The 25198-nt window shown below is 40.6% G+C and overlaps 1 protein-coding gene across 1 annotated transcript in view; it reads left to right on the top strand.

Moving 5' to 3' along the window:
* Nucleotides 1–25198, top strand: part of C2H8orf34 (chromosome 2 C8orf34 homolog) — a 228313-nt gene that overhangs the window by 41643 nt on the left and 161472 nt on the right. Inside the window, exons 2-5 of the mRNA XM_077808680.1 lie at nt 2587–2734; nt 5922–6053; nt 12566–12694; nt 24852–24880. Of these exons, the coding sequence (XP_077664806.1) occupies nt 2587–2734; nt 5922–6053; nt 12566–12694; nt 24852–24880 (438 nt within the window). The remainder of the gene's footprint in view (nt 1–2586; nt 2735–5921; nt 6054–12565; nt 12695–24851; nt 24881–25198) is intronic.

Genomic DNA, 25198 nt, shown 5'->3' with positions numbered 1-25198 from the left:
AGCACAGGTTTATGCATCACCTCATTTACCAGTTTCCATACTTCATCTTACCAGGAAAAAAAAGTGGCTGTGGCTGATGTGCCATCGTCAAGTGAAAACCCATGAAGCGCTCTAACTTGCATATTGCCTTCTGGGTAGAGAGACTCATTTAATCTTTTTCCTCTTCTGTGAAATGGGCCTTCCTTCCTGTGACACATGGACATGCTGCTGGAAGACTTTCTGGGTGGACTTTCACCAAAGTTCTGCTATTTCAACGTTCAGTTCCTTTTGTGCTCACTGCTCATTCAGCAGCTGCTCTTGTTCCTCTGGATTTCTATTCCAAAACCAAAGATATCTCTATTGGCTTCTTATTAACAAATAATAACAGATCATGGACAGTCCTCTTAATTTTTTTTGTAAAAGCCGTGAAACCAGACCTGTTTTCTCCATTTTGGTTTCTTTAGTGAAATGTCTTTTTTCATCTAGGAAGTCTGTTTGGGGCTCTTTTTGCTCACACTTAAGCTTCTGCACCACTCTGGCTGTATAAAAGGGCCTTGAAGTGAATACAGATAATTTGCTCTACCATGTACCTGTGCAAGCCTTCAATTGACCTCCTTCACGTACCCTTTTACCAAACTGTCTTCTTCTAACTGAAGGCACTATTACATCAAACATCCACAACTACTAATGTTGAGGAAAACAGTCTAGTAGAGGAGTGTGTGCAGAAGGGCTAAAAGGAGGGCAGAGTTAACTTGCCGTGTGTACTGTATGGTAATGATAGTTGTTGTGGAAAGGTGTGCGCTTATAACTTCTTTAACTTTTAAAACAAAGAGAGGGCAGAAGTGAGGAGAAAGCAGTGCAGGAAGTAAGGGAGACATGAGCCAAGAGAAATTAATTAACTCTGTGAGGTAATTTTAAAGTACAGGCAGCAGCAACAAGTTTAACAAATTGGGAGAGGACATAAAGGAAAAAATTGACCTCTATGGAAAAATATTTGAAAAAGGTTAAATTGTTAGTTCTGAGTGGGAAGTTGGGCTCAATGGATTAGAGAAGGGGGGGGGGGTGAAAACCAAGACATCTGGTTTTTAACCTGGTTCAAGAAGGAGAGTGGGGATTGCTGCCTGCTACTGAAAAACCTGAATATGTACTCCCACTGCCTATTGCTTTCGTCTGTTTTCAGAGTGGTCTGTTGACACGCCCATGCAAATAGAAGTTAACTGGCTATGTGCCACAGTGAGCACCCTTTAGATCTTGTGCTTGCTGCACCCACTTAGCTTTTTCCCTTTTCTCCTGGCTACACTGTATTTGAAATTCCTTGACTGCATCTCTTGCATCTTACAAGTTACATGCTAAGGAGGTTTTCAAACTATTAACACCCTCCAGTTGCTGTTTTGAGACTGTTCTGCTCCTTGTCTGTATTTAAGTTTTCCATTAAATCTTTTATTCTACTGTTTAAAGCTAAGCAAGTTAAATAGAGCCCTTGCATAGCCATGCCCTTTCAATCCTTTTCTCTCCCCTGTTTACTTTGTTTTTCCTCCATTTCTGATTTAAACAGATTACATACATGACCACAAGGGTCGAGGTTATTTACAATATTGAGCCAGAACGATGCACCTCTGTGTTCATTTATAAAGTGTACAATACAGGATTATAATGTGTCCTGTCTTTCCCTTTCATTAGCCATGTCTGTGATTTCTGTATATGATAAATTGAATCCAGTTTCAGGTGATATATACAGTACTTTGTAGTGGTAAACAAGTAAGGTATAAAAAGATGGCTTTACGGCTGTAACTTGAGGGAGCACACATTTTGCGTAAGGTGGATGTAACATTGCTGCACGGGACTGCTCTTCAGAGACTGGTATTGTATAGAATCCTTTTCCTGCCCTTTCTGCCCTTGCAGTGCATAATGATGTACTGGGAAAACTCTGAATACCTAGGGTTAGACTACATTAAAACTGGAAGCTAGTTTTAATTCAGAAAGTTGCATCCTCTGAGAAAATTTTGCAAATGCAGCTGTGTATAACTAAATTTCATTTTGCAAGCTCCTCAGTGAAAACACACACAACTACTCACATCTACGGTCAGTGGGAGCTGTGGGTGCTTAGCAGTACTGAAAATTGGGCCTTGGGTATTTTCATTCCTGTAACAAAATCTATATGATCTGTTGAGTTTGTGGGCCAGATTCTGGTCTTACATTGGTATAACATTAAGGTCAATGGTGTTTCTCCTCCTTTGCAGTCATGCAAAGAGATCAGAATCAAAATGTGTGTGTCTTACTGGAATGCTTGTATCATTGCGGCTGTATCACTGTATGGAATACCAGACATGCTCAAGTGTATGTGATCAAGTGTCCTCAGGATCATTCCAGAGGACATTCTGAATAACTAGTAGTATTACACACATATGAATGCTCCACAGGTTAATACTAGTAATGGTTAATAATTTAACATGACTGACAACTCAAACTTTCCTCACAAATGTTGACATTAGGCTCTGGCTTAATTAATTACAGTTATTAATACGCCTTTATTTTTTGATCAGTATAAGGTACAATGCTGCACTAAGTGTTCTTTTTTTTTTTGTCCCCCCCTCCCATTTCTTTAAGGAACTGATGACCAAGCTGATAACAGAGACTCCTGACCAGCCAATCCCATTTCTCATTGACCATCTTCAGTCCAAACAGGGGAACCGGAGTCCGCTTCAGAGAACGTTGTCTGGATCTGCTGCTCTCTGGGCAGAAAGTGAGACATCAGGTAAGTGGGGAATATTTGTATGTTTTGAGATTTAAAAAAAATACTATTATGCCAAAGAAATAACATGAAGAAAACAGAGGTGAGTATTGTAAAATGAACAGAAACTAATATTTCTTAAATAGATTTTTTTATTTATTCTTTGTACCATTCAGGAAATCCATATGGTAGAAAGGAGACAAATCCATAAGGCATATATGGCCAGATGTTCCCCTAATTGGGTTATTCCCACTTAAGGGCAAGAAAACTCAATGAATTTTGACTTGTAATGTTTAATTTTCTATCTTTTTCTATGCTCCACATTTCATCTTTCTGGGTACTCAGGGGGTTGGATATTGTTTGATGGGGGTATGCATGTTTATGAGCAAAAGCACTTGGAGAACAGGCAGAGAGAGAAAGCGTATGAAGCACGTGCAATGTGACCCTGAGGGAGAGCCGAGAGAGAAGTTTTTTGGGCAGAGTGCTGTCTGGAAAAAGGCTTAGAACTATGAGCAATGGAAGTGCCGCCTCTTGTTTGATTCCTATGGTAAATAAACAGGATTGCATAAAACAAAAAGCTTGACTCCATCAATTTCTCCTCTGAATGGAAACACTCTGCAAGACCCTTATATAGGCTAATTGATCAAGTCAAAAATGGTAACAATATAATTCCAGATATACAAACTGTAAGAGATCTACAAAACAAATATAGATGAAATATACAGTGGAGCTATGGGTTGGAGTTAATCTTTATTTAGATCTTTAATAACACATTTTAACCACCCTTCACCTCAGCACTTTACAGGAAGAAGCTCTTACTATTGTATGAATCCCTGTGTGACAAATTTTGTGTTTTGAGATTTTAAAACATTTGCAATAGCAACCCCCACATTGATAAGCCAGTAGATTTTGGTACATATTCATCCATAAAAGTGTTTTTTAAAATTTTGGTTTTGTGACAAAAGTTGACTGAAAATCTGTCGGAACATAGCAGGCCTCCATCAGATGCATAGTGGTTAATTTTTAATTGTGTGGCGAATACATTTTATTAAATGCAATTGGCGTTTACAGTTTTGAGTATAAGCACTTAACTTTTTTTCAGAACCACTGGAAGTTGGGGTAGAACATGGAGGGGCCTGAAAGGGACCAGGGAGAGGGGAGTCAGACAGGAAGCAGATGAGCTCTGACCTCTGATGTGGAATAGGTTTGGCAGCTTGTTGATGCCCATTATTTATGTAACTTTAAAGTGCAATTGATTTCCATATACTTTTCAAATAGTGCCATACAGTAATATGATTAAGGCTACCAGAATCTGTCCATTAATTTTTGTAATGCTTGTGTTTAATGGTAGCTCTTCCCTTGAATTACACTTAGAAAGTGTGACTGTAACTTAAGTACATTTTGTTTTTTTTGGGAATTAACTGGCAGGTGTAAAGCATTCATTAATGAAGGAGACCGAGCTGAATGTTAGCTATAAAGTTGGAACATATAAATAAATGCTAAATAACTATTTCCATTAACACTCTGAGGAATAGTCTCAAAACAGGGATTGTTTTAAATACATCAAAAAAGAAGGATATTCAAAACAAGACTTAATTTAAACTCCATACCTGTATAATATATGCCAGCTCCTGCCCTCCACTGGCACAAAGTTGACCTAAAGTGACTTAACTGGTCACAGCATGCTCTTCCACGCAAAGGGGATATTTAGGTGGTGTAGATCTGCTGTAAGGACTTCTGTGCCTCCCACAGGCTTGTGACTGGCACACAGGGCATGGCCTGTAGGTATGGGCATTCCTCCACCCTAGTGATTCCTGGCTGCAATATCCAGCCAGTGCAATCTGGAGCAGCCTTCTCATTGCTCCAGTTTGTGCTTGTTTTCCGGCCCGTCAGAAAGTAGCCCTAGTATTGGAGGAGTGCAAAGGAGGCTTAAAGTCATTGTTTCCGTTTTCCTCACCCCACTTCTCAACTGTGTTGAGGCTTCATGGTCACAGCTAAGGATCATCCCCTGCATTTTTACTCAAAGGCATGTCCATAAATTTTTCAAGTTAAACGTGAAAGCAAGCAAGCAGTAGTTTGTATATTCTTGTGCCAGGATCTGAAATTGTGTTTGGCATAATTCAGCAAGGGGAAGAGGAAGAGCAGCTGGCCTTATGGTCCTAGACTGATACTTTGAGTTGCCTGGATCTACTGGGTATATTTTTATCCGGTGTGACAAAGTCAGACCTGACAGCTATGAGAGAGTGGTCCTGTTGGGTTCCGGGGAAGTGGGTTTGTGCAAGCCGCCCCATGGCTAAAGGACCCTCCCCCAGCTGTAGGAGAATCCACTGAGCCTGGGACTCAAATAAATACAGGGGGGACAACAGAAGGAAAAAAAGGACAGGGTCAAAGGGTGTGAGGGTCAAAGGGTCAAAAGTAGGGAACCTGAAGGGGACACTGAACAGAAAACCCCAAGCAGCGCCCACTGCTCCTTGAAGATGTCAAGGAGCCAGCGGACACATCCCAGAGGAGCTCTGCCCAAATGTGTGAACAGAGGGAGAATCAGAAATAGGCCCCACAGTCGCAGAGAACTCCCTGAGCCAACATCCTCTCTATGAGAGAGTAGTGGGAGGCTGGTTTATCAGCCATAGAATGGAGAAGGCCCTTTCCCCTATGAACTGAAAAGAGGTTCTCAGGTTAATTAGAGACCAATTAAGGGCTGCCAGTGACCTTTAGAAATACCTCTTCTGGTGGGAGAGAGAGACACACAGACAGGAGGGGCGCAGTAGCTGCAGTAGGGTAGGGACAACAGGAAGAAAAGGTTTCTCCCAGATGGGAGGCTGCTCCCCTCCTTATAGGGGAAACAGTCATGTTAACTCTTGTTTGGAGAAGGACTGGCAACCAGAAGCCAGCATAATAAGACAATGATCTGGGGTGGGGGCGGGAAAACATTTATTTTGTGTTGTGAGTTTGATTTTTTTTTTTTTGCTTAAAAGAACTGCTTGGGCCTACCCTGAGGCCCACAGTGTAAATATTGAAAAAATAAACCAAAGCAAAGAATTAAAAACCCCTGCAGTAGGATTGCTGCACTCCAGGCCTCCACCGCCAGAGAGAGAAACGCTGAGGCTAACAAGGTGAAGGAGGTGCCTTGTCAAACTGGGTTTATCATGTAACATAACCTTGAAAAGTGACCATGCAAATGTAATCACCTGAAATTTTATTTTTGCGACAGAAAACAAAGGAACAAGAAGAGATTGTAGAAGTTATGATAAACCCTGGCAGGTAAATGCAAAGAAACCTAAAAAGTCAAAGAGTGACCTCGCTGTGTCCAACATTTCTCCACCATCACTGGAATCCAAGTCATGTAAGCAAATTTCAATGCTTTATTAATTAATACAACCATCCGATTGTACTCAGGGTTGAAATAAAATGCAAAACAGGGCTGTCCCTTCAGTTGAAATGGTTGGATACACGTCGTAATAGACTTCAGTTCTCATTATATTTTAATATACACCATAGACTGTTAGTAGTATTGTGCTACCATATATGAATAGGATTAATTTAGAAAAAAATAAGTTTGAATGTTATGTACTGTTTTATGTTTTAAAATGTTGATTTTGATTGATGTTTCAATTGCCAACACATACACAAAACCTATTCTCTATATTCTTAATGCTAATAATAGCAGATGTAGGTAGTTTCTTCAATGAAATCAATAAATGCAAACAACTAATTGAAAACACATCTGGTTTTAGACACAAGTAGTGTCGGGAAATAGGAGGACTATTTTGAGACTTGCTGGGAAAGCCTAATTATATGTTAAAGGAAAGGAACAAGAGTATTGACAATGACCTGTAAGGTAAATGGTGATAAAGGAATTTTAATGAAGTATAATAGTGCCAATGCACACATGTATGGTACCAAATATTAAATAAACTTATTTTGAACTTAATGAAATCTAAGTTTTCATACAAGTAAAACAGATGCTTCATAAATCACAACATTTCCCAAGATCAAAAACACAATGAAGCCATCCAGCTGTATTTGGGGGACTAGGATGCACTCCTACTAGGTCACTATTGAGAAAAAGGCTGGTTATAAATGTGTATATAACATTGTAAATTTAGGCCCATCAATATAAACATAGCTACATTAATACTATCCCTATCAGGAGTGAGAATTCAGAAGAAAAAAGTATACAAAGAAAAAGAAATTACTAGTTTAAAGTTTGTCTAAGAGCAGAAATGTACAGTTAGGCAGAGCACTTCATGTTCACTGTCATTGTATGATTCCTACTTCAGAAAAAAATAATGGGGCCTAATTCTGATCCTCAGCTATTTAGATGTGAGGAATGCTCTAGCCTCTTGCTGCCACATAACCCAGCCATACATCAGGCTGACAGACCCTAAGGAGTCATCAGTATTGGGAAACCAAGTGGTGTTCTGGGCACCCCCTGGATTTGTTTAGGCATCTGCCACAGGAAACTGAGTGGTACTAGAGTTGTTGCAATCTCAATATGAATGTAGGGAAAGGAGTTGGTGGAAACTGAATATTTAGGTTTATACACAAGATGTGCTCACTAGAGCTGATTTTTTACAATTTTCCTAGGGATATACAACATAAGCAGCAAGGTGGCCTCTCTGAGCCATTAATCTGCTAGTCGCCTAATCTCCACCACTGGAATGCCCACTTGATTTAATGCTCAGTGCATTATAAAGATGGAGCCACACTGCAAACAAGAGGAATAGAAATACACATCAGAAGTCCATCTATCTTGACTCAGAATAATCAAAACTGGTACTTCCTTTCCCATTGCAGAGAAGAAAGGTACATAACATGTATAGCCACAGTACTTTCTAAAAGTTTCACTGTGTGCAGTTCCATAGATGTTGTGAAGGGGCATACCCTCATTCAGCTCTAACAAGGCACACCTGTAAAGCTTGCTCTGCCAGGGTGGAGATGCTTAAAAAGAGAGAACCTGCCACAGGAAAGGGTGGTGAACAGGAAGAAGATTGCTGTGCCTCAAAGACTGCTGGCTGTAGAGATTGAGAGGGAGACAGTCACAGGCCTTGCCGTCCTGATGCTTCAAGGACCAGGAATAATGCAGGGTGCCCCAAGAGGATGGGCTGACGGTAGACCTTAATTAAAGACAGTAGGCCAGCTGATATAGCTAATAATATTTTTAATAGACTTTTAAAGAATTACCACATCTACCACTACAGATTTCAGTCCTTATTTTACCCATCTGGTGATCTTTCCAACAATATTTGTGCTGAATTCCTGTATTTTACTCTGAAATATTTATGCCCTCTTCCAGGACTCTACAAATCTTAAAACTGGTGATGGGGATTCAATATTATGAAGTATAAAGTCCAGGTTCTGGAATGGTATCTTAGCTCAAGTAATGAAAAGGTCTTTTTATGATTTTATGTTATCCATATTAGAGGTCTGAAATTTCTCCCACACCTTTTAAAAACTGCATCTGAAATGAGATTCGCATATACCGTGTGCCATAAAAGCCATACTAGTAGACTAACTACAGAAACTCCTTCCTTCTGTAACTCTTTCAGAAATGATTTCTGTAGTAAGTTTAAGTCCCAGAGTAACCAAGACTTCTGAAAGCCACTGCATCAATTGTTTGTCTGCCTGAAATATTTAATCCTTGATTTATTCTATCCTCTCAACTGTGCTCATAGTTCTTTTGTTACTTCCGCTTTAATAAATCATGATAGTACATCATCATGTCCCAGCATCTTAATCTTCACTTGGAGAAAAATTCTGTTTTATAATATTTATAGTCCCAAAATAAGTTTCAAAGTGATTAAATCAATTGAATATTACAGCTCATTGAGTCTTTGTCCTTAATTTTTTTTTTATCATTACCTAGTCTGACTTCTTGTGTAATTTAGGCCATATAATTTCACTCAGTGATTCCCACATCAAGACATAACTTGTGGTTGAATGGCAGTTTACGTTTTAGTGATTTAAAAGCTCCAATTGATGGAGAATTTATAACATTTCCCAATAAGCTTTTTCCAATGATTAATTATTCCTGCTGCTTAAAAATTTTCTTATTTCCAACTGGAATTTGCTGACTCCAGTTTCATAGAATCATAGAATATCAGGGTTGGAAGGGACCCCTGAAGGTCATCTAGTCCAACCCCCTGCTCGAAGCAGGACCAATTCCCAGTTAAATCATCCCAGCCAGGGCTTTGTCAAGCCTGACCTTAAAAACTTCCAAGGAAGGAGATTCCACCACCTCCCTAGGCAACGCATTCCAGTGTTTCACCACCCTCTTAGTGAAAAAGTTTTTCCTAATATCCAATCTAAACCTCCCCCACTGCAACTTGAGGCCATTACTCCTCGTTCTGTCATCTGCTACCATTGAGAACAGTCTAGAGCCATCCTCTTTGGAACCCCCTTTCAGGTAGTTGAAAGCAGCTATCAAATCCCCCCTCATTCTTCTCTTCTGCAGGCTAAACAATCCCAGCTCCCTCAGCCTCTCCTCATAAGTCACGTGTTCTAGACCCCTAATCATTTTTGTTGCCCTTCGCTGGACTCTCTCCAATTTATCCACATCCTTCTTGTAGTGTGGGGCCCAAAACTGGACACAGTACTCCAGATGAGGCCTCACCAATGTCGAATAGAGGGGGACGATCACGTCCCTCGATCTGCTCGCTATGCCCCTACTTATACATCCCAAAATGCCATTGGCCTTCTTGGCAACAAGGGCACACTGCTGACTCATATCCAGCTTCTCGTCCACTGTCACCCCTAGGTCCTTTTCCGCAGAAGATCTTTTCTCCCCATTCGATCTTGTAAGGCCTTTGACTGCTAGATTAAATGTTATCTATTTATGTTTATAGAATGCTTGTATCAAAGACTGTGATCAATTTGCCTCTTAATCTTTTATTTGATAAACTAAATAGACTGAGCTCCTTTAACATCATAGTAAGGACTAGTTTTTTTCAGATGACAAATCATGCCTATAGCTCTTCTCTGAACCGGGGGATACTGGAACAGTTTTGAAAGTGGGGGTGCTGAGAGCCATTGAACCAAACTGTAAACCCTGTATATGATGGAAACCACTTCAAATAGGGGGTGCTGCAGCACCCCTCGCACTGCTAGTTCCAGTACCTATGCTCTAAACCGTCTCCTTAACATCCTTTCGAAAGTGTAGAGACTGCATTTCAGCAGTGATCTCACCAATGTCCTATGCAGATGTAATATCTCCTTATTCCTGCTTAGTGTTCCTCTGTTATACATCCAGGGATCATGTTAGCACTTTTTGCCACAGGGAACTAAAAGATAGATGTTGTTGGCTTTAATAAGGGGATGGCTAATTTTATGACCAATAATGATGTCTTTAGTTATGCACACTAAGAAGTATATGCTACCTCACTTCAAGCATAAACTGGCTGCCACAGAGTGTCTCAATGATTGCCTAGGAATTTTCCACCACCACCATGGGTGTGTGTGCACATGCCTTATGGTGGTGGGAGTTGCATTCCCCAAACTATTGCTAGAAGATTTAATGAGCCGATGGTCTGATTCACCAGCAAGTCTGATCTTTGAAAAGTTGTGTCTCTTTAAAAAACAAAATAATCTCCCTATAGAAAACTGATTATTCTTTATAGGAACAAAGGTTTAACTAAGAGACTGGATGTGTCTGTTGTAGATGTTGGGAGGGAAAAGGGGGGGAGAGGGAGGGAGAGAGAGAGAGAGAGAGAGAGAATGGAAGCTGGTGGCAAAGGGGCAGCTTTCTGAGATGTAGAATGAAAGATTTCTGATATGAAATCTCAACTTTATAAAAGGGAAAAGCTAACTGACTTCCATACGAAAATGCTATGAATGTCATAAATTTTAGGTACATCCTTTCAAGGTAAAGATTGTTTATAGATCTGAATAACACACAAGGCTGATTCAGGTAATATGATGGGGATTTAAAATACGGAAACATTTTGATGAATGATTAAGCATAAACAGGAGAAGGGTAGGAATATTACTAAGGGGCTATACTAAATCTGAAGTGAGAAGTGAACAGAAACGAATAGAAATGATATGCAGTGAAACCTGTACAAGAGACTACCTAATTGTGGAAAAATAAGCCAAGACCCAAATTCAAAGGCATGGATGATCTAGTTTCTCCTGCTAATTTATTGTAATATCAAAAGTTAATAAATGCTTAAGAGGGAAATTAGTAGAAGAAGCAACACGTGATTTTTAACTTCAGAAAAGACAATGGACTTCTGCTTTCTATTCTAGAATCTGTGGGAAATAATCAGTATTTCTATTTTTTCTGCAGTGCATCTGAGGAAAAATCGATTCTGGTTAGGGCTAATAAGGAAGACAGTTATTCGGAGTAGTATAAAAATAAGAAATAAGACTTTTAATAAACATTAAAAAATCCTAATGTAGGGAATGGGAGAGCACTAAAATAAATGCAGTAATTAAAAGGATGACTAAAGCAACAAAAACAAATATAAAAAGGTCTTTAATTTTTGTGCATGTGATTCGTATTGACACTAATGAGCTACATCCTCATAGTGAGGAAAGAATTAGATCCAATGAAGTGAGCTATAGCTTATGCTCAAATAAATGTGTTAGTCTCTAAGGTGCCACAAGTACTCCTTAGCTTTCTTTATGTTCATCGGTTTGAATAACTCTTTTTAACCAGGAACCCAGCAATTCCATATCATTTCAACTGCCAGTTTATGCTGCACAAGATATAGAAGTCTGTAAATTGTTTTTATGTATTTGGTGCAGATGTAGTTTGTAAATAAAGGGAGTTGAGAGTTAGTGAAATCAAAAAGGAAGATGTCAAAGCTGTTTAAATGAGGTGAAGCAGTAGTCATGTTCTTATTTTTTTATAAATTATTTTCATTTGAATGGGGGGCAGTGACATTGGCTATTTCTTTTTGAAAGGAACGTTACTAGCATCACCCAGAATTTTGTCACTTCCATATAGTGTTACTGCAGTGTGTATTAACTCCGGAGTTGCAGCTTGATGCAGAATGCAGCAATCCACTTACATAGCTTTTGACATGAGGGAGCTTTCTAGCCTCTGGCATAGCAGTTGAGGTCATCTTTAGAGTTGAGATAATGTTCTCTTAAGATAAAATCTCTTGCGTGTTGTAATGCAGACTCAACAGAAGAGTATGCTTCCCAAGAAGCCCTAAGGGAACAGAGTAAAAGCTCATATGCTTACAAAGCCTTTTACCTGGTATGTAATAGAGACCTATTTTGTTCAGTTTCAGAGTAGCAGCGGTGTTAGTCTGTATTCGCAAAAAGAAAAGGAGTACTTGCGGCACCTTAGAGACTAACCAATTTATTTGAGCATAAGCTTTTGTGAGCTACAGCTCACTTCATCGGATGCAATTATTTCTTTTGCTTTTGCGTATACTGAATTGAGACAATGGCAGGAGTATTTATATAAATAAAACATGTTTTGTTTATGGTAAAACTAATAATAAAAACAGAAATAGTAGTTCTTTATTTCCATTTTGTCGTCTTTCCTTTTATTGGCCAATAGGCACATGTTTCATTTACCATGTAGTGGTTTCACTTGCAGACCAATGTGTACGTTGTTGTTTTTTTTTTTTTGGTCTGAGAATTCAGTGTTAGCTGTTCCTGGTAGTTAGTTGATTTGGTAACAAAGGTCATTTGGAAATCCTGCCTCAGGACCCTTCCCTCCCCCTCTCCTTTGGAACTTCCCCACTAACTGAAATAAAAATATATCCAGTTAGTGTTATAGGAAGGGGAAAACTGACTTCAACATTATGAGCATTCTTGATCTTGTAGACTCATTGCACAGCTTATTGCTACTGTAGCTTTCTGAATTATGAAATCTAATCTTTATATATAATTTTACTTTAGTGCCAAGGTCAATAGAGCATCCTAAATGGGACTGGCGGACAAAACCGGAGAGCCATGAGTTTGATGAATTAAATCATATTCTTCAGGAAAGTAAGAAGCTGGGGAAAGCCCTTGAGAATCTCTCTCGGAGTAAGTTGCTTTTAATTTTTTAATGTGACTGTAGAATATTGAACTTACGAATATATTATAAATATGTACTAAAGGTGGTGGTATTTCTTTTACACTGGTGTCATTTAGGAGTAACTCCACTGAAGTCAACAAAGTTACACTGGGTAAGTGAAAGGGAGATCAGGGACACTGTTCACTTAAAATAAAACTTTTAATTAAAGAAAACAAGCCATTTCATGGCTTTTATCCCAATAAACAATCACTTACTTACATAAACTAGATTAAGAATTGTAAACTATATCGGTTTAAACTGGAAAAAAAGTAATTTTTTTAGAGAAGGTGTAAACGGTGGGCTACAAAGAAAATTTTGTCCTTATGGGGCCAAGAGGTAAAACCAAGGCAAATGGAGCATTTATTGTCCATTAGTAAAAGACATCAGAGTTTTTTTGGGGGGAGGGGGTGCTATTGCAGATATATTTCCCACACAAAAAAGGCAGGTCTTAAATTGATTCTTTTCCCTGGGGTTTGCCATTATGGTGGAAAAACAAATTAACCCAATGTGTCTAGAATTCTAGAACTTAAATATAATCACAGGAAAAACTAATAATTTTAACAATCAATTAACCAGTTAATTGGACCAGTAGTGCCAGTCCAACAGTTGAACTACTCCAAGTCTTAACTAGGAAGAAAGCAAATTGCCAATGTGTGAAAGCTGACTTATTTTAAAGAGTGATAACTTAAGGGCTGAGGGTGTTGGGAACCACATGTCCTCATGGAAACTCATATAGGATGTTCCATAGCACAGTTCTTTATGGCCCCAAAAGTCAAAGCTTTCCAGAAGTTTCTGCGGTTTGATGCAGGGTGTGTCCTAAGAGTGAAGGTCTTGTCTGGCTTTTGGAAGGAGAAGCAACACAGATCCCTGTCCCCTTCTATCCTACAAATCACTATGGCTATTAGCCATGAATGAGGAGGAAAGAAATCTGAAGCTGCTGTAGGAAGCCACTGGTGCTGTGTGGCAACGACTACTCTTTGCTCTTTCCCAGCTACCTGCTGTGCTGTAGAGGTAAATAGGAAAGAGTGCAGGGCGGGGCCAGTTGTCTGATGTGTATATAGGAGACAGAAGTAAGAAACAGTTCCATAATGCCTGGGATCCAGATTTAGAGGCTGTGCTTTAATAATAATTAATAATAAACTCCACAGATACCTTATCCATACTGACCAACATTCCCAAAGCAGTGGGTGACTCTGGAGAAGATAGTCATCAACAGTGAGGACACAGTGCTTCCCGATACCTCTCCCAGGGAAGAGCTGATGTGCACATGTGTTCCTGCTGTGTTGGGAGTATGTGTCATGAACTACTTAAATACCCCGAGAACACTCTGAAATGCAAGAGAGAGAGATTTCACAGACACATCATTATCCTCTCTACAGCATACACAGTGCACATCTGAGAGTGGGAAGTAATGCACCAAATGCCTCTGAGAGAACATTGAATATGCCCATTAAAACCAGATATTTCTGACCTCTAACTGAAAACACACAATTGTGTGGAATGCAGCTAGATTTTTCAGTAATGTCACACTGGTTACATGCTTAAGATGTAGCACTTCTTTAAGTGAGGTACAGTTGTTGGTCTGAAACATGCTGTAGTCATTAAAGGTGACTTACCCACGATCAGTTACACATCTTGTCCTAAATGCCAGTGTACTGTGGTCTGCTAATTGAACTACAGTAAAAAGAAAAGGAGTACTTGTGGCACCTTAGAGACTAACCAAGTACTCCTTTTCTTTTGCGAATACAGACTAACACGGCTGTTACTCTGAAACCTGAACTACAGTACTAGCCATCAGTATTCTGGGATGGTTTCTCCTTTTTTCTGTTCAACCTGAACTTTCCAATCATGTTGTTCTTGCTTGAGATCAATGTTTGTGATTTAATTTGAGATTGACATTTTTAGATAAGTTCAGTCGAACCTGTAAAGAAGATAAAGCTATCTCAATACTGCAGCTGCTACATGATATAATGCCTTTGCTTATAGAATCTGTTTACTTTTAGTGTGATGTATGAGTAATAAAAGCAAATGATATTTGCTAAGATTGAAAAAGGAGGAATCTGCACATAATTATTTCTATTCAGTTCTTAAATTAGGGCTTTCCTTACACTGAGATAACTCTGGCCTCAGTTGTAAGTATCCTTTTCCTACGCTCTTTAAATTTTTAATTACCTTTACCTTTACTATTTGGCATTTTATTCTAACCTACTATAAGTTACTGGACCACATTCATTTTTGAGTTACAGCCCTTTGCAGAATAGGAATTTTCCTTGTGTGGGAGTGCTGGTACAGAGCCAAGAAATCAGAATATGGCTCCTGGGCGACCCCACCTCCCAGCCCTGGTGTAAGGGGTGTTATTTCTGGATTGTTGCCAGCTGGTGTAGGTTAGCAACAGTTTGATCTAACCTACTCAGGTGCAGATCTGCCCTGAAATCCATGGATTCTGTGATGGCTCTTTGGAAATTGGCACGTACAGTGGCTGCAGGACCAACCTCCAGAATAGTTAGACAAGTATTCTTTCTTTGGGGACTTAATTAATTTTATTTCTCAAACTCTTTTGGACTGGACACTTAAAGATGGTCCTGTCTGCTCAGCAAGGATAGTAAAGATTAAAGCACTTTTCTCAGGAATGGGATTTATCCAAAATGTCTCCCTCCCACCTTGCTGGACAGCATACTATACACTGGCAAATTGCTGCATTGCACTTTGGAGGTGTTTCAGTGGTGTTGCATGGTTATAGTTTGTAAAGCACTTGAGTATCATTCAAGATGGAAGTATAGAAACACAAAAAATAATTGTGATTAATAATAAAAGGAACAGAGACACATAGCGTCAGACTTTCAATTCAAAGTGTCTTAAGGTTATTGGATTCTTACTGGGGAAAATAAAATTGTGGTAATGTCTTGTGGATGAAGTGACTCAATGGAACATATAAGACTCTAGTAAATTAAACAAAATTGGGAAGTCTGTTCTTTCTTTTCAGGCTCTGAATCTGAGATTTCATATCACTTCCCTGTCAGAGCGGTTGATCAGGTTATTCTGTTAACTCTGGAACTATTACTCTCAGATTTTGGATGGAGCCCTGGTGCATGAAAACCAGAACGCTTTACTGAACAGGAGAAAAATTGGCTCTTGGGAACTCTATAGCCGTCTTCTGGCTGATTAGGAAAATGCAAAAGTATATTTACATTCACTCTTAATGAATGCTCCTCTATATTACAAGTTGTATATCTTTTCCTAGAATATGGTGTACACAGCAACTTACTATGCATGAGTTTGAGGGGGTGCGCATGTACAGAAGTGATTACAAAAAGGAAAGGATCTGGGCTGAACTAATAAATTACACACATTATGTTCTCTTTCCATATTTTAATTCAAAATGAGTCCCAATGAGGGCAGATGATGATAGATCTCCCTTAGTTTTGTGAGAGTCATTTTCACTCAACTAACTTGCTGGTTTATGTTTTTCATTACATACATTTAAATATATTACATTTTCTTATTACATATAAGTTCATTAACTGGTGTGCCATTCATCAGAGAGGAGATTTAGCATTACAGGGTTTTTGATGCTTTGTTTTAGGCTAGACTAAGCTTATATATTCCCCTAGTGTTTGTGAAAATGAACTTGTTGCTGTTAAATTTTTGACACCAAATGCTAAACATTGCTCCGTGAAAGGTTGTAGTCAAAGAGTGAATGAAAATTAAAATACACTATACGGTGTATTAATGATATTTGGTTTTATTACAATAGAGCAGTATGAATTATACTCTAGTACAAATGATGACTATATATAAGAGCTAGGGATTATTAATAATTTATACCCTTTCTAACTTTCTCCTTTAAAAATATTTTGAAAGTGCACTTATGGCTCAGCATATCAAAGTTAGAGAAATCTGCCTAAAGACAAATTTGCTTTCTTTACTATGGAAGATATTATTCCTAGATTGAATGGAATCAACCTCTATTCATTACTTCATGCTGGAAGTCAGTTTTAGGCAGAGGACCCTGCCTCCAGACACTGACACAATGAACACATTTATTTCTTCACTCTCACAGTACTGTTACTACAGATTGCCATTTGACATCACAAAGAAATCTCCAATCCACAACAGAAAATGAGAGAACAACTTAGAGGACAAAGAGGTGGTATATTTATGGGCAGTATATTAATCTATGCTGAGATAAAAGAAAATCATGACAAACAATTGACCAGTATTCTAGATGTAAAGGAGTTGGAGGGTGCATGTAACAGGGTGGCTTATCTCATTCTTAGGGCCCTACCAAATTCACAGTCCATTTTGGTCAATTTCACAGCCATAGGATTTTTAAAAATTGTAAATTTCACGATTTCAGCTATTTAAATCTGAAATGTCACCGCTGTTGTAATTGTAGGGTCCTGACCCTAAAAGGAGTTGTTAACGCAGGGAGAGGGAGGGTTCACAAGATTATTGTAAGAAGGTAGCAGTACCACAACCCCTACTTCTGCACTGCTGCTGCTGGTGGTGCTGCCTTCAGAGCTGGGCAGCTGGAGAGCGGCAGCTGCTGGTCAGGAGCCCAGCTCTGGAGGCAGCGCTGCTGCCAGCAGCAGCCCAGAAGTAAGGAATTAATGGTATAGTATTGGCACCCTTACATCTGTGCTGCTGCTTGCAAAGCTGGGCCCTCAGTCAGCATCCGCCGCTGTCTGGCCACCCAACTCTGAAGGTAGCAACGCAGAAGTAAGGATGGCAAGGCGTGGTATTGCCACTCTTTACTTCTGCACTGCTGCTGGCGGAGTGCTGCCTTCAGAGCTGGGTGCCCGGCCAAAAGCTGCCCTCTGGTTGCCCAGCTCTGAAGGCAGCACAGAAGTAAAGGTGGCAATACCGTGACCCCTCTAAAATAACCTTGTTTACACACCCACACACACACACACCCACACACACTCACTCACTCCCGTTTGGGTCTGGACCCCCAATTTGAGAAATGCTGATCTCCCCTGTGAAATCTGTATAGTATAGGGTAAAAGCAAGCAAAAGACCTGATTTCATGGTGGATGCACTGTAGGTGTATTTGGGACCTGTTTGGTTCAAGGGTTGGGATTAGCTCGCTCTGGATGAGGGTCTGACTACGTCTGGAGCCAATGAGAGCCACCAAGGGTGTCCCATTTACATGCACAGGGACCCCAAGCTTCTCTGGGGTCATCTTCTGGGCCTGTGGACTGGCTACCCAGGCTTGTCTATAATTGCAATCCATGTAGGGTCAATCCCTTTGGAAATGCCTGTCTTGGCCATGCTCATAACTGTCTCAGTTCCTGTGGCCAGAGAGTCCATTTTCAGCAACCCGAACCCCACCCAAGGGTCTTCATCCCATTGGGATGAGACTTGGGTGGCAAGCGGCCACTGAGTTGTGCCTAGGTGGTTGGCCGGGGCCTCAGACAGGCATTGGGATCCTCCGGACTTTGTCAGGCATGGGCTTCCCCCAGCTGGTTGATCCCTTTCCCTCAACTCTTCTGGTTTTCAGTCCCGTGGCTCTCCACTTTTGGCCATCAAGTAAACTTCCCCCCGGCTGGGCGGATTTGAGTGAACTGCTCCAGGACTATGGCTTCTGCTACCTGGGTTCTGGACTGCTTGTCCAGTTCCAGCCACAGCCAGGCATAATACGTGAGGTGCTGGGCCACTGCTCTTCATATAGCCCCAAAGGGTACCACTCTCAACGGAAACACTGTTTGGTATGTCTCAGGGCTGATGCCTGTGTGATCAAGTATAGCCTCCTTCACCTTTTCATAGTCTAGTGCTTCTCAGTGGTCAAGGTTGCAATAAGCTGCCTGGGCGGGCCCCGTCAAGTATGGGTCTATAAGGGTAGCCCTGGGCTACTTCCTACCATGACTCTGTGGTCTGGGCGACTATTGGGTTCCTCTGCCTGGGTTGTTCCTGGTGGCTTCGAACTCCCTGTGGTGTCCGCAGGTATTGGGGCGTCATAGAATATCAGGGTTGGAAGGGACCTCAGGAAGTCATCGAGTCCAACCCCCTGCTCAGACCAGGACCAATCCTCAACTAAATCATCCCAGCCAGGGCTTTGTCAAGCCTGACCTTAAAAACTTCTAAGGAAGGAGATTCTACCACCTCCCTAGGTAACGCATTCCAGTGTTTCACCACCCTCCTAGTGAAAAAGTTTTTCCTAATATCCAACCTAAACCTCCCCTACTGCAACTTGAGACCATTACTCCTTGTTCTGTCATCTGCTACCACTGAGAACAGTCTAGATCCGTCCTCTTTGGAACCCCCTTTCAGGTAGTTGAAAGCAGCTATCAAATCCCCCCCTCATTCTTCTCTGCCGCAGACTGAACAATCCTAGTTCCCTCAGCCTCTCCTCATAACTCATGTGTTCCAGTCCCCTAATCGTTTTTGTTGCCCTCCGCTGCACGTTTTCCAATTTTTCCCCATCCTTCTTGTAGTGTGGAGCCCAAAACTGGACACAATACTCCCAGATGAGGCCTCACCAATGTTGAATAGAGGGGAACGATCACGTTCCTCGATCTGCTGGCAATGCCCCTACTTATACATCCCAAAATGCCATTGGCCTTCTTGGCAACAAGGGCACACTGTTGACTCATATCTAGCTTCTTGTCCCCTGTAACCCCTAGGTCCTTCTGTGCAGAACTGCTGCCTAGCCATTTGGTCCTTAGTCTGTAGCGGTGCATTGGATTCTTCCGTCCTAAGTGCGGGACTCTGCACTTGTCCTTGTTGAACCTCATCAGATTTCTTTTGGCCCAATCCTCTAATTTGTCTAGGGCCCTTTGTATCCTAGCTCTACCCTCCAACATATCTACCTCTCCTCCCAGTTTAGTGTCATCTGCAAACTTGCTGAGGGTACAATCCACAGCATCCTCCAGATCATTAACGAAGATATTGAACAAAACCAGCCTGAGGACCGACCCTTGGGGCACTCCACTTGATACCGGCTGCCAACTAGACATGGAGCCATTGATCGCTACCCATTAAGCCCGACAATCTAGCCAGCTTTCTATCCACCTTATCGTCCATTCATCCAGCCCACACTTCTTTAACTTACTGGCAAGAATACTGTGGGAGACCGTGTCAAAAGCTTTGCTAAAGTCAAGGAACAACACGTCCACTGCTTTCCCCTCATCCAGAGAGCCAGTTATCTCATCGTAGAAGGCAATTAGATTAGTCAGGCATTTCTTGCCCTTGGTGAATCCATGCTGACTGTTCCTGATCATTTTCCTCTCCTCTAAGTGCTTCAGAATTGATTTCTTGAGGACCTGCTCCATGATTTTTCCAGGGACAGAGGTGAGGCTGACAGGCCTGTAGTTCCCAGGATCCTCCTCCTTCCCTTTTTTAAAGATGGGCACTACATTAGCCTTTTTCCAGTCATCCGGGACCTCCCACAATCGCCATGAGTTTTCAAAGCTAATGGCCAATGGCTCTGCAATCACATCTGCCAACTCCTTTAGCACTCTCGGATGCAGCGCATCCGACCCCATGGACTTGTGCTCATCCAGCTTTTCTAAATAGTCCCGAACCACTTCTTTCTTCAGAGAGGGCTGGTCACCTCCTCCCCAGGCTGTGCTGCCCAGTGCAGCAGTCTGCCAGGGTCTCAGCGCCTCTGGCTTCCGCAGTCGGGGGCTGCGACGACTCTGAGGCTGGAGCCTGCAGCGGACATCCTTCCTCTCTGGTAGTGAGCCCCCACTTAGCTGAGCTGCTCACTCTTATACTGGTACTGCATATGGGGCATAACCAGTAGGGGCATGGGGATGGGGCTGTCTCAGCCCACTTACCCCACACTGCATAGGAAAGGGTTGGGATAAGTTCACCCTGTTACACACAGGCACATTGCTAGCCCCTCTACAGCATACACAGGGCTCAACTGGGAGTGGGAAGGAATGCAACAAATACCTGTGAGACACCTTTGAATATGCCTTTGGATTTGCATTTCCTTCCTTCCAAGTACTTTCTAGGATATACACTTCACATGTATTGTCCCCAAAAGGGCTTTGGAGTTCCTAATACTTTCCAGGTGTTGCATTAGTCAGTCTCCTAAAGAAGTTACATACAGTTCACAATAACACATACACAATTGTATTTTTATTTCAATGGTCCCAAAAGGTAAAGGTAGAAGAGGGTTCCAAAAAGAATTAGATTAATTCATGGAATATAGGTCTATCAATGGCTATTAGCCAAGATGGCCAGGGATGCAATTCCATGGTCCAGGTGTCATTAAACCTCTGACTGCCAGAAGCTGAGGCTGGATGACCCTGGATGGATCACTTGTTAATTGCCATGTTCTGTTCATTCCCTTTGAAACATCTGGCATTGTACCATGTCAGAAGAAAAGATATTTCAGAATCTTTAACATAAAATTCTGTTAGTTTTTAGATTAGATTATATTAAATTAAATCGTATTCAGAGGCCAGAGTCTGAAAGACCAGAATTAAGTGATAATCGTTTGATTTCAGCTTAACAGTATGTGTTTAGATTTCATATTTACAAATAATTCTGTTTTAAACTGACACCATCAACTTGAAATGTAACCAGTTACAATAAATGAATTTAAAATAGTTTCATATACCAGGTTTATCCCTTTGTCTACTTGACAATCTTTTGTTTTACAGTCATATTTTTCTATTTTTTAAAATGTGTGTTCTCTCCCCTGTGCTGTATAAAAAAAAATTCACACAAACAATGGAATTTGATAGGCTGTACAAGGAAAATGGTGTCAAATGCACAAGGTAATGAAAATGGAGTGATGTTTTTTGCTCTAATTTTATCAGTTTTCAGAATTTTATGACTTAATTGCAACAATAGTGAGTAAACGTTATGAACAGAAGTGTGGTTTTTAAATTGACTGTGTCATTTTCAAATAAATAAATTACTTTGAAAATAACCTGCTTTAACAACAAAAAGTCAGTATTTGCCAACAGTTAAGGAAGTAACTGTGGTAACTCAGATACAGTTGTTTGGGGGTTATGATTCACCCTGTCCAGGGAGCACCCATAGCCACTGGAAGTCTCTGCTAGCAACACTTCAATCAAGCTCTGCTATTAGGGAGTTAGAAGAAGTCACTGGGGCCCAGCATCAGTTCAGATGGCCCTGGAATCCTTTGGATCCTGGGGGATCTGCCTGCTTTGAGGGTTGTCCACATTGCCCCTTTTGAAGATGCATGAAAAAAGCCATGTGGGAGGATCTCTGTGAAGAAGTCCTCATTGAAATCCCTCTCTTGTTTTCCTGTATTGCCATAGGGAGGGAGTGATGTAGGTATGAGACAGGACTTCAGGATCTGGCCCTGTGATTACAAATATATGAATCCCTAAAATTCTGCTTTTTTTGTTCTGTGTTTATTTCTTATGATATCATCAGCTATGGTACATGTGTAACTTTTCCTACTTAATGTTCAGGGCGTGGTACCGTGGGACCTTCATCCCTGATTAGGGTCTATAAGCATATTTATAATGAAATAATAAATCAGTAGGTATTCTGTGGGAAGGAATCCTGCAAACAGAAAACCTGACCATTTGTAGTATAGAATGATTTCCTTTTGGCATAATGGGAACATCAGGGTATGTTATCATTTTCACATTTGTCATTTCTAGTTCCCTGAATTTAAACTCAAGGAAAATTCCTTAAGAAGTAAATCTGGATGGAGAAATGCTCTTGCCATTAACCCTTTGAATCCTAACCTTGGTGTATATCGTTATCTTCAGGATTCTAGGACATTGGACAGGAGCCAAGTTATGTTGACTTCCATGTGGCTCCTCCTTCCTTATACTCCTGCCATGGTCTCTTCTTTTCCTGCTTAAGAATGAGCTCTTCCCTAGGGTCTTACAACATAACCCCTCCTCAGGCAGAACGTAACCCCTTCTTAGGCAGGTACGGAGCCCTTCTGCTTCTTGTTTACTTTACCCTCCTCGGTGCTAGGCATAAGCAGATTAAGCAATTGCTTAGGGCCCCACACAGCTCAAGGGGGCCCCCTGTTAGTTGTTAGTATGTGTTGTCAGGGTGCAACAATATTCCTGTTTATGGCCCCAAATAGGCTAGCACCAGCACTGCCTCCTAGGCATAGAGTCATCCTGGGCTTTGTAATGATTCTGCTTCTTTTGTGATTGCTTTTGACAATGAAAAGAAGTCCATCTGCGTTGCTTTCTGGCTCAAGAGACCCAACATTAGTGACTGGACATGTGGAGCAGGAGAATAGGGGACTGCTCACAGGGCAAAAAAACTGGTTTAAAAAATCATTGAAAGTTGCTGAGAAGATGTAGAGTGTCTGAATGGATAGATCATAATATCTGGATTAGCTTTAGTTTTCCAGAAAAAATCAAATGCTATGGAGAGCTGGGTTTTGGAAATCCTTACTTAGGTTTACAGAGCTGTGCATGGTGAAGAGACAGCTACATTTCATTTTCACTCTTTACTTCTGGGCAGCTGGTTTCACTTGCATACACCCACACAACTCGGGGGTGAGAGTGAAGGGAGGAACAATGGATTTCATGGCATATGTTACTCGAACTGGGACAAGTTCCTGCTCCACATACTATATGGACAGTAGTGTAGTTATGTACTAAATAAAAGCCTTAAGGTATTGAAAACAGATTAATTGCTGTGGGGGTAGACAAAGTGCATTTTGTTGAATTTAATTTGTAAACACTGAATGACTGAAAAAATGTTCCATTAACATGTATTGATCAGGTCCTAAAATGTTAATTATAGTTCTGTTTGTATTTCACTATGTTTTAAAAACAAATCAGTAAAAGTAAGCCATCTAAAATGAAAAATAGCAACATGTTGGTATATTTGAAAATTTATCAATAAAGTAAAATATCATACACCTACAGTATAAAAATAACATGCTGTTAACTGTGTGCAGTATTATTGGAAATAAGTTTAGACTGAGCTAACCCCAGGGTAAATTTACAAAGATAAAGAACAATTTTAGCTCTCAAATCTGCTCCTAGATGTATAATGCGTAGCTTATAAAATGAGCTGTCCTATACTGGAGAGCAGGATCACTTTATAAGTCTTAGATGACAGTCATAAGAACATAAGAATGGCCCTACTGGGTCAGACCAAAGGTCCATCTAGCCCAGTATCCTATCTTCCAACAGCGGCCAATGCCAGGTGTCCCAGATGGAATGAACAGAACAGGTAATCATCAAGTGATCCATCCCCCAAAAGTTTTGGCTGAGGTTTAGAGCAAAATCACTCTACGGGTTCAGTGGAATACCAGGAGAAAAGGGTGCAGGATGGTGTTGCATATGACATAGTGAGGCAGGATGAGCAGCATCCTTTTCATAGCACATGGGGTTGTACTGGCAGCTATGCACGTTTAACACACTGCAGCCTACACCATATGCACACAGATATGATATAAATGGGACATAGTGAAGCCTCAAGCAGGCAACTGTATATGTTGCTATCAGCCGAAAGTGTAAGTCATCAGAATATTAGGTGCCATGTTGTACTTCCTCAGGATTTGGAAGAGCTGCCCTATCTAGTAGCGTGATGTTCCCTGCAAGACACTGGACTTAATTCTCTTCTAACAGGTTTAATTCTATTGACTTTCATGGAGTTATTCCTGCAAGTGCAAAGTAGAGCAGAGTCAGGCTTATGTTGCCTTTTGATGGCAGGCAGATACAATACATATGCTGTGTGGATGTTTGTTGGTCAAAGCAGGATTTGAATCATAATGTGCTCAGACTAGAAATATTAAATTGCTTTTTTAATTTTAGAAAACAAATAGAAGCAAATTTTTAGCTTTTCGCCAGTCCATTATCACAGCCACAAATTTCCAGAAAGAAAAGGAGTACTTGTGGCACCTTAGAGACTAACAAATTTATTTGAGCAAATAAATTTGTTAGTCTCTAAGGTGCCACAAGTACTCCTTTTCTTTTTACAAATTTCCAGAGTTTCATAATTGTTTGAAAGCTCAGTTTGATTCTATTGCACCTGAAGAAAATTATGGTACATTGCTTTTGGTCAAGTTCACTAATGGAACATAATATAACAGAGTGCATTTGCAAGAAGAGAATTATGCAAGTTTCAAGATTAAAATTTGTTTTACTTACTGTAACAAAATACATTTCCACAAAGAATGTTTCTCAAATTGCTTTTTAAAATCTGCTTTGTTTTCAGGCATTGCTATTTCTGATGAACTTGAGAAGGTAAGAGATATTGTGTACCTAATGAATAGTGCAAACAGGCAGATTTTTATGTAGTTTTAGGCAGTGAGAGTTCAATCTTGCAGTCCTTGCACGTATGCTTAACTCTTATTTAGTTCAGTGGGGAGTTGGGTACCTAAGGGGCATTGACAGGGCTCATATATGTTATGGACCTGATCGAAAGTCCACTGGCATCAGCGGAAAGTCTCCCATTGACTTTAATGGGGTTTAGCTCAGGTCACATAAAAGCTATTGAGCTGTACATCTTATTTTGCTTAATTTGGTCTATAGCGATAATTTAATAGGATATCTAAAGCTAAA

The sequence above is a fragment of the Eretmochelys imbricata genome, chromosome 2, assembly GCF_965152235.1.
Source record: "Eretmochelys imbricata isolate rEreImb1 chromosome 2, rEreImb1.hap1, whole genome shotgun sequence".
In the NCBI taxonomy this organism is placed as follows: domain Eukaryota; kingdom Metazoa; phylum Chordata; order Testudines; family Cheloniidae; genus Eretmochelys; species Eretmochelys imbricata.
This window is presented reverse-complemented; position numbering and strand designations above follow the sequence as displayed.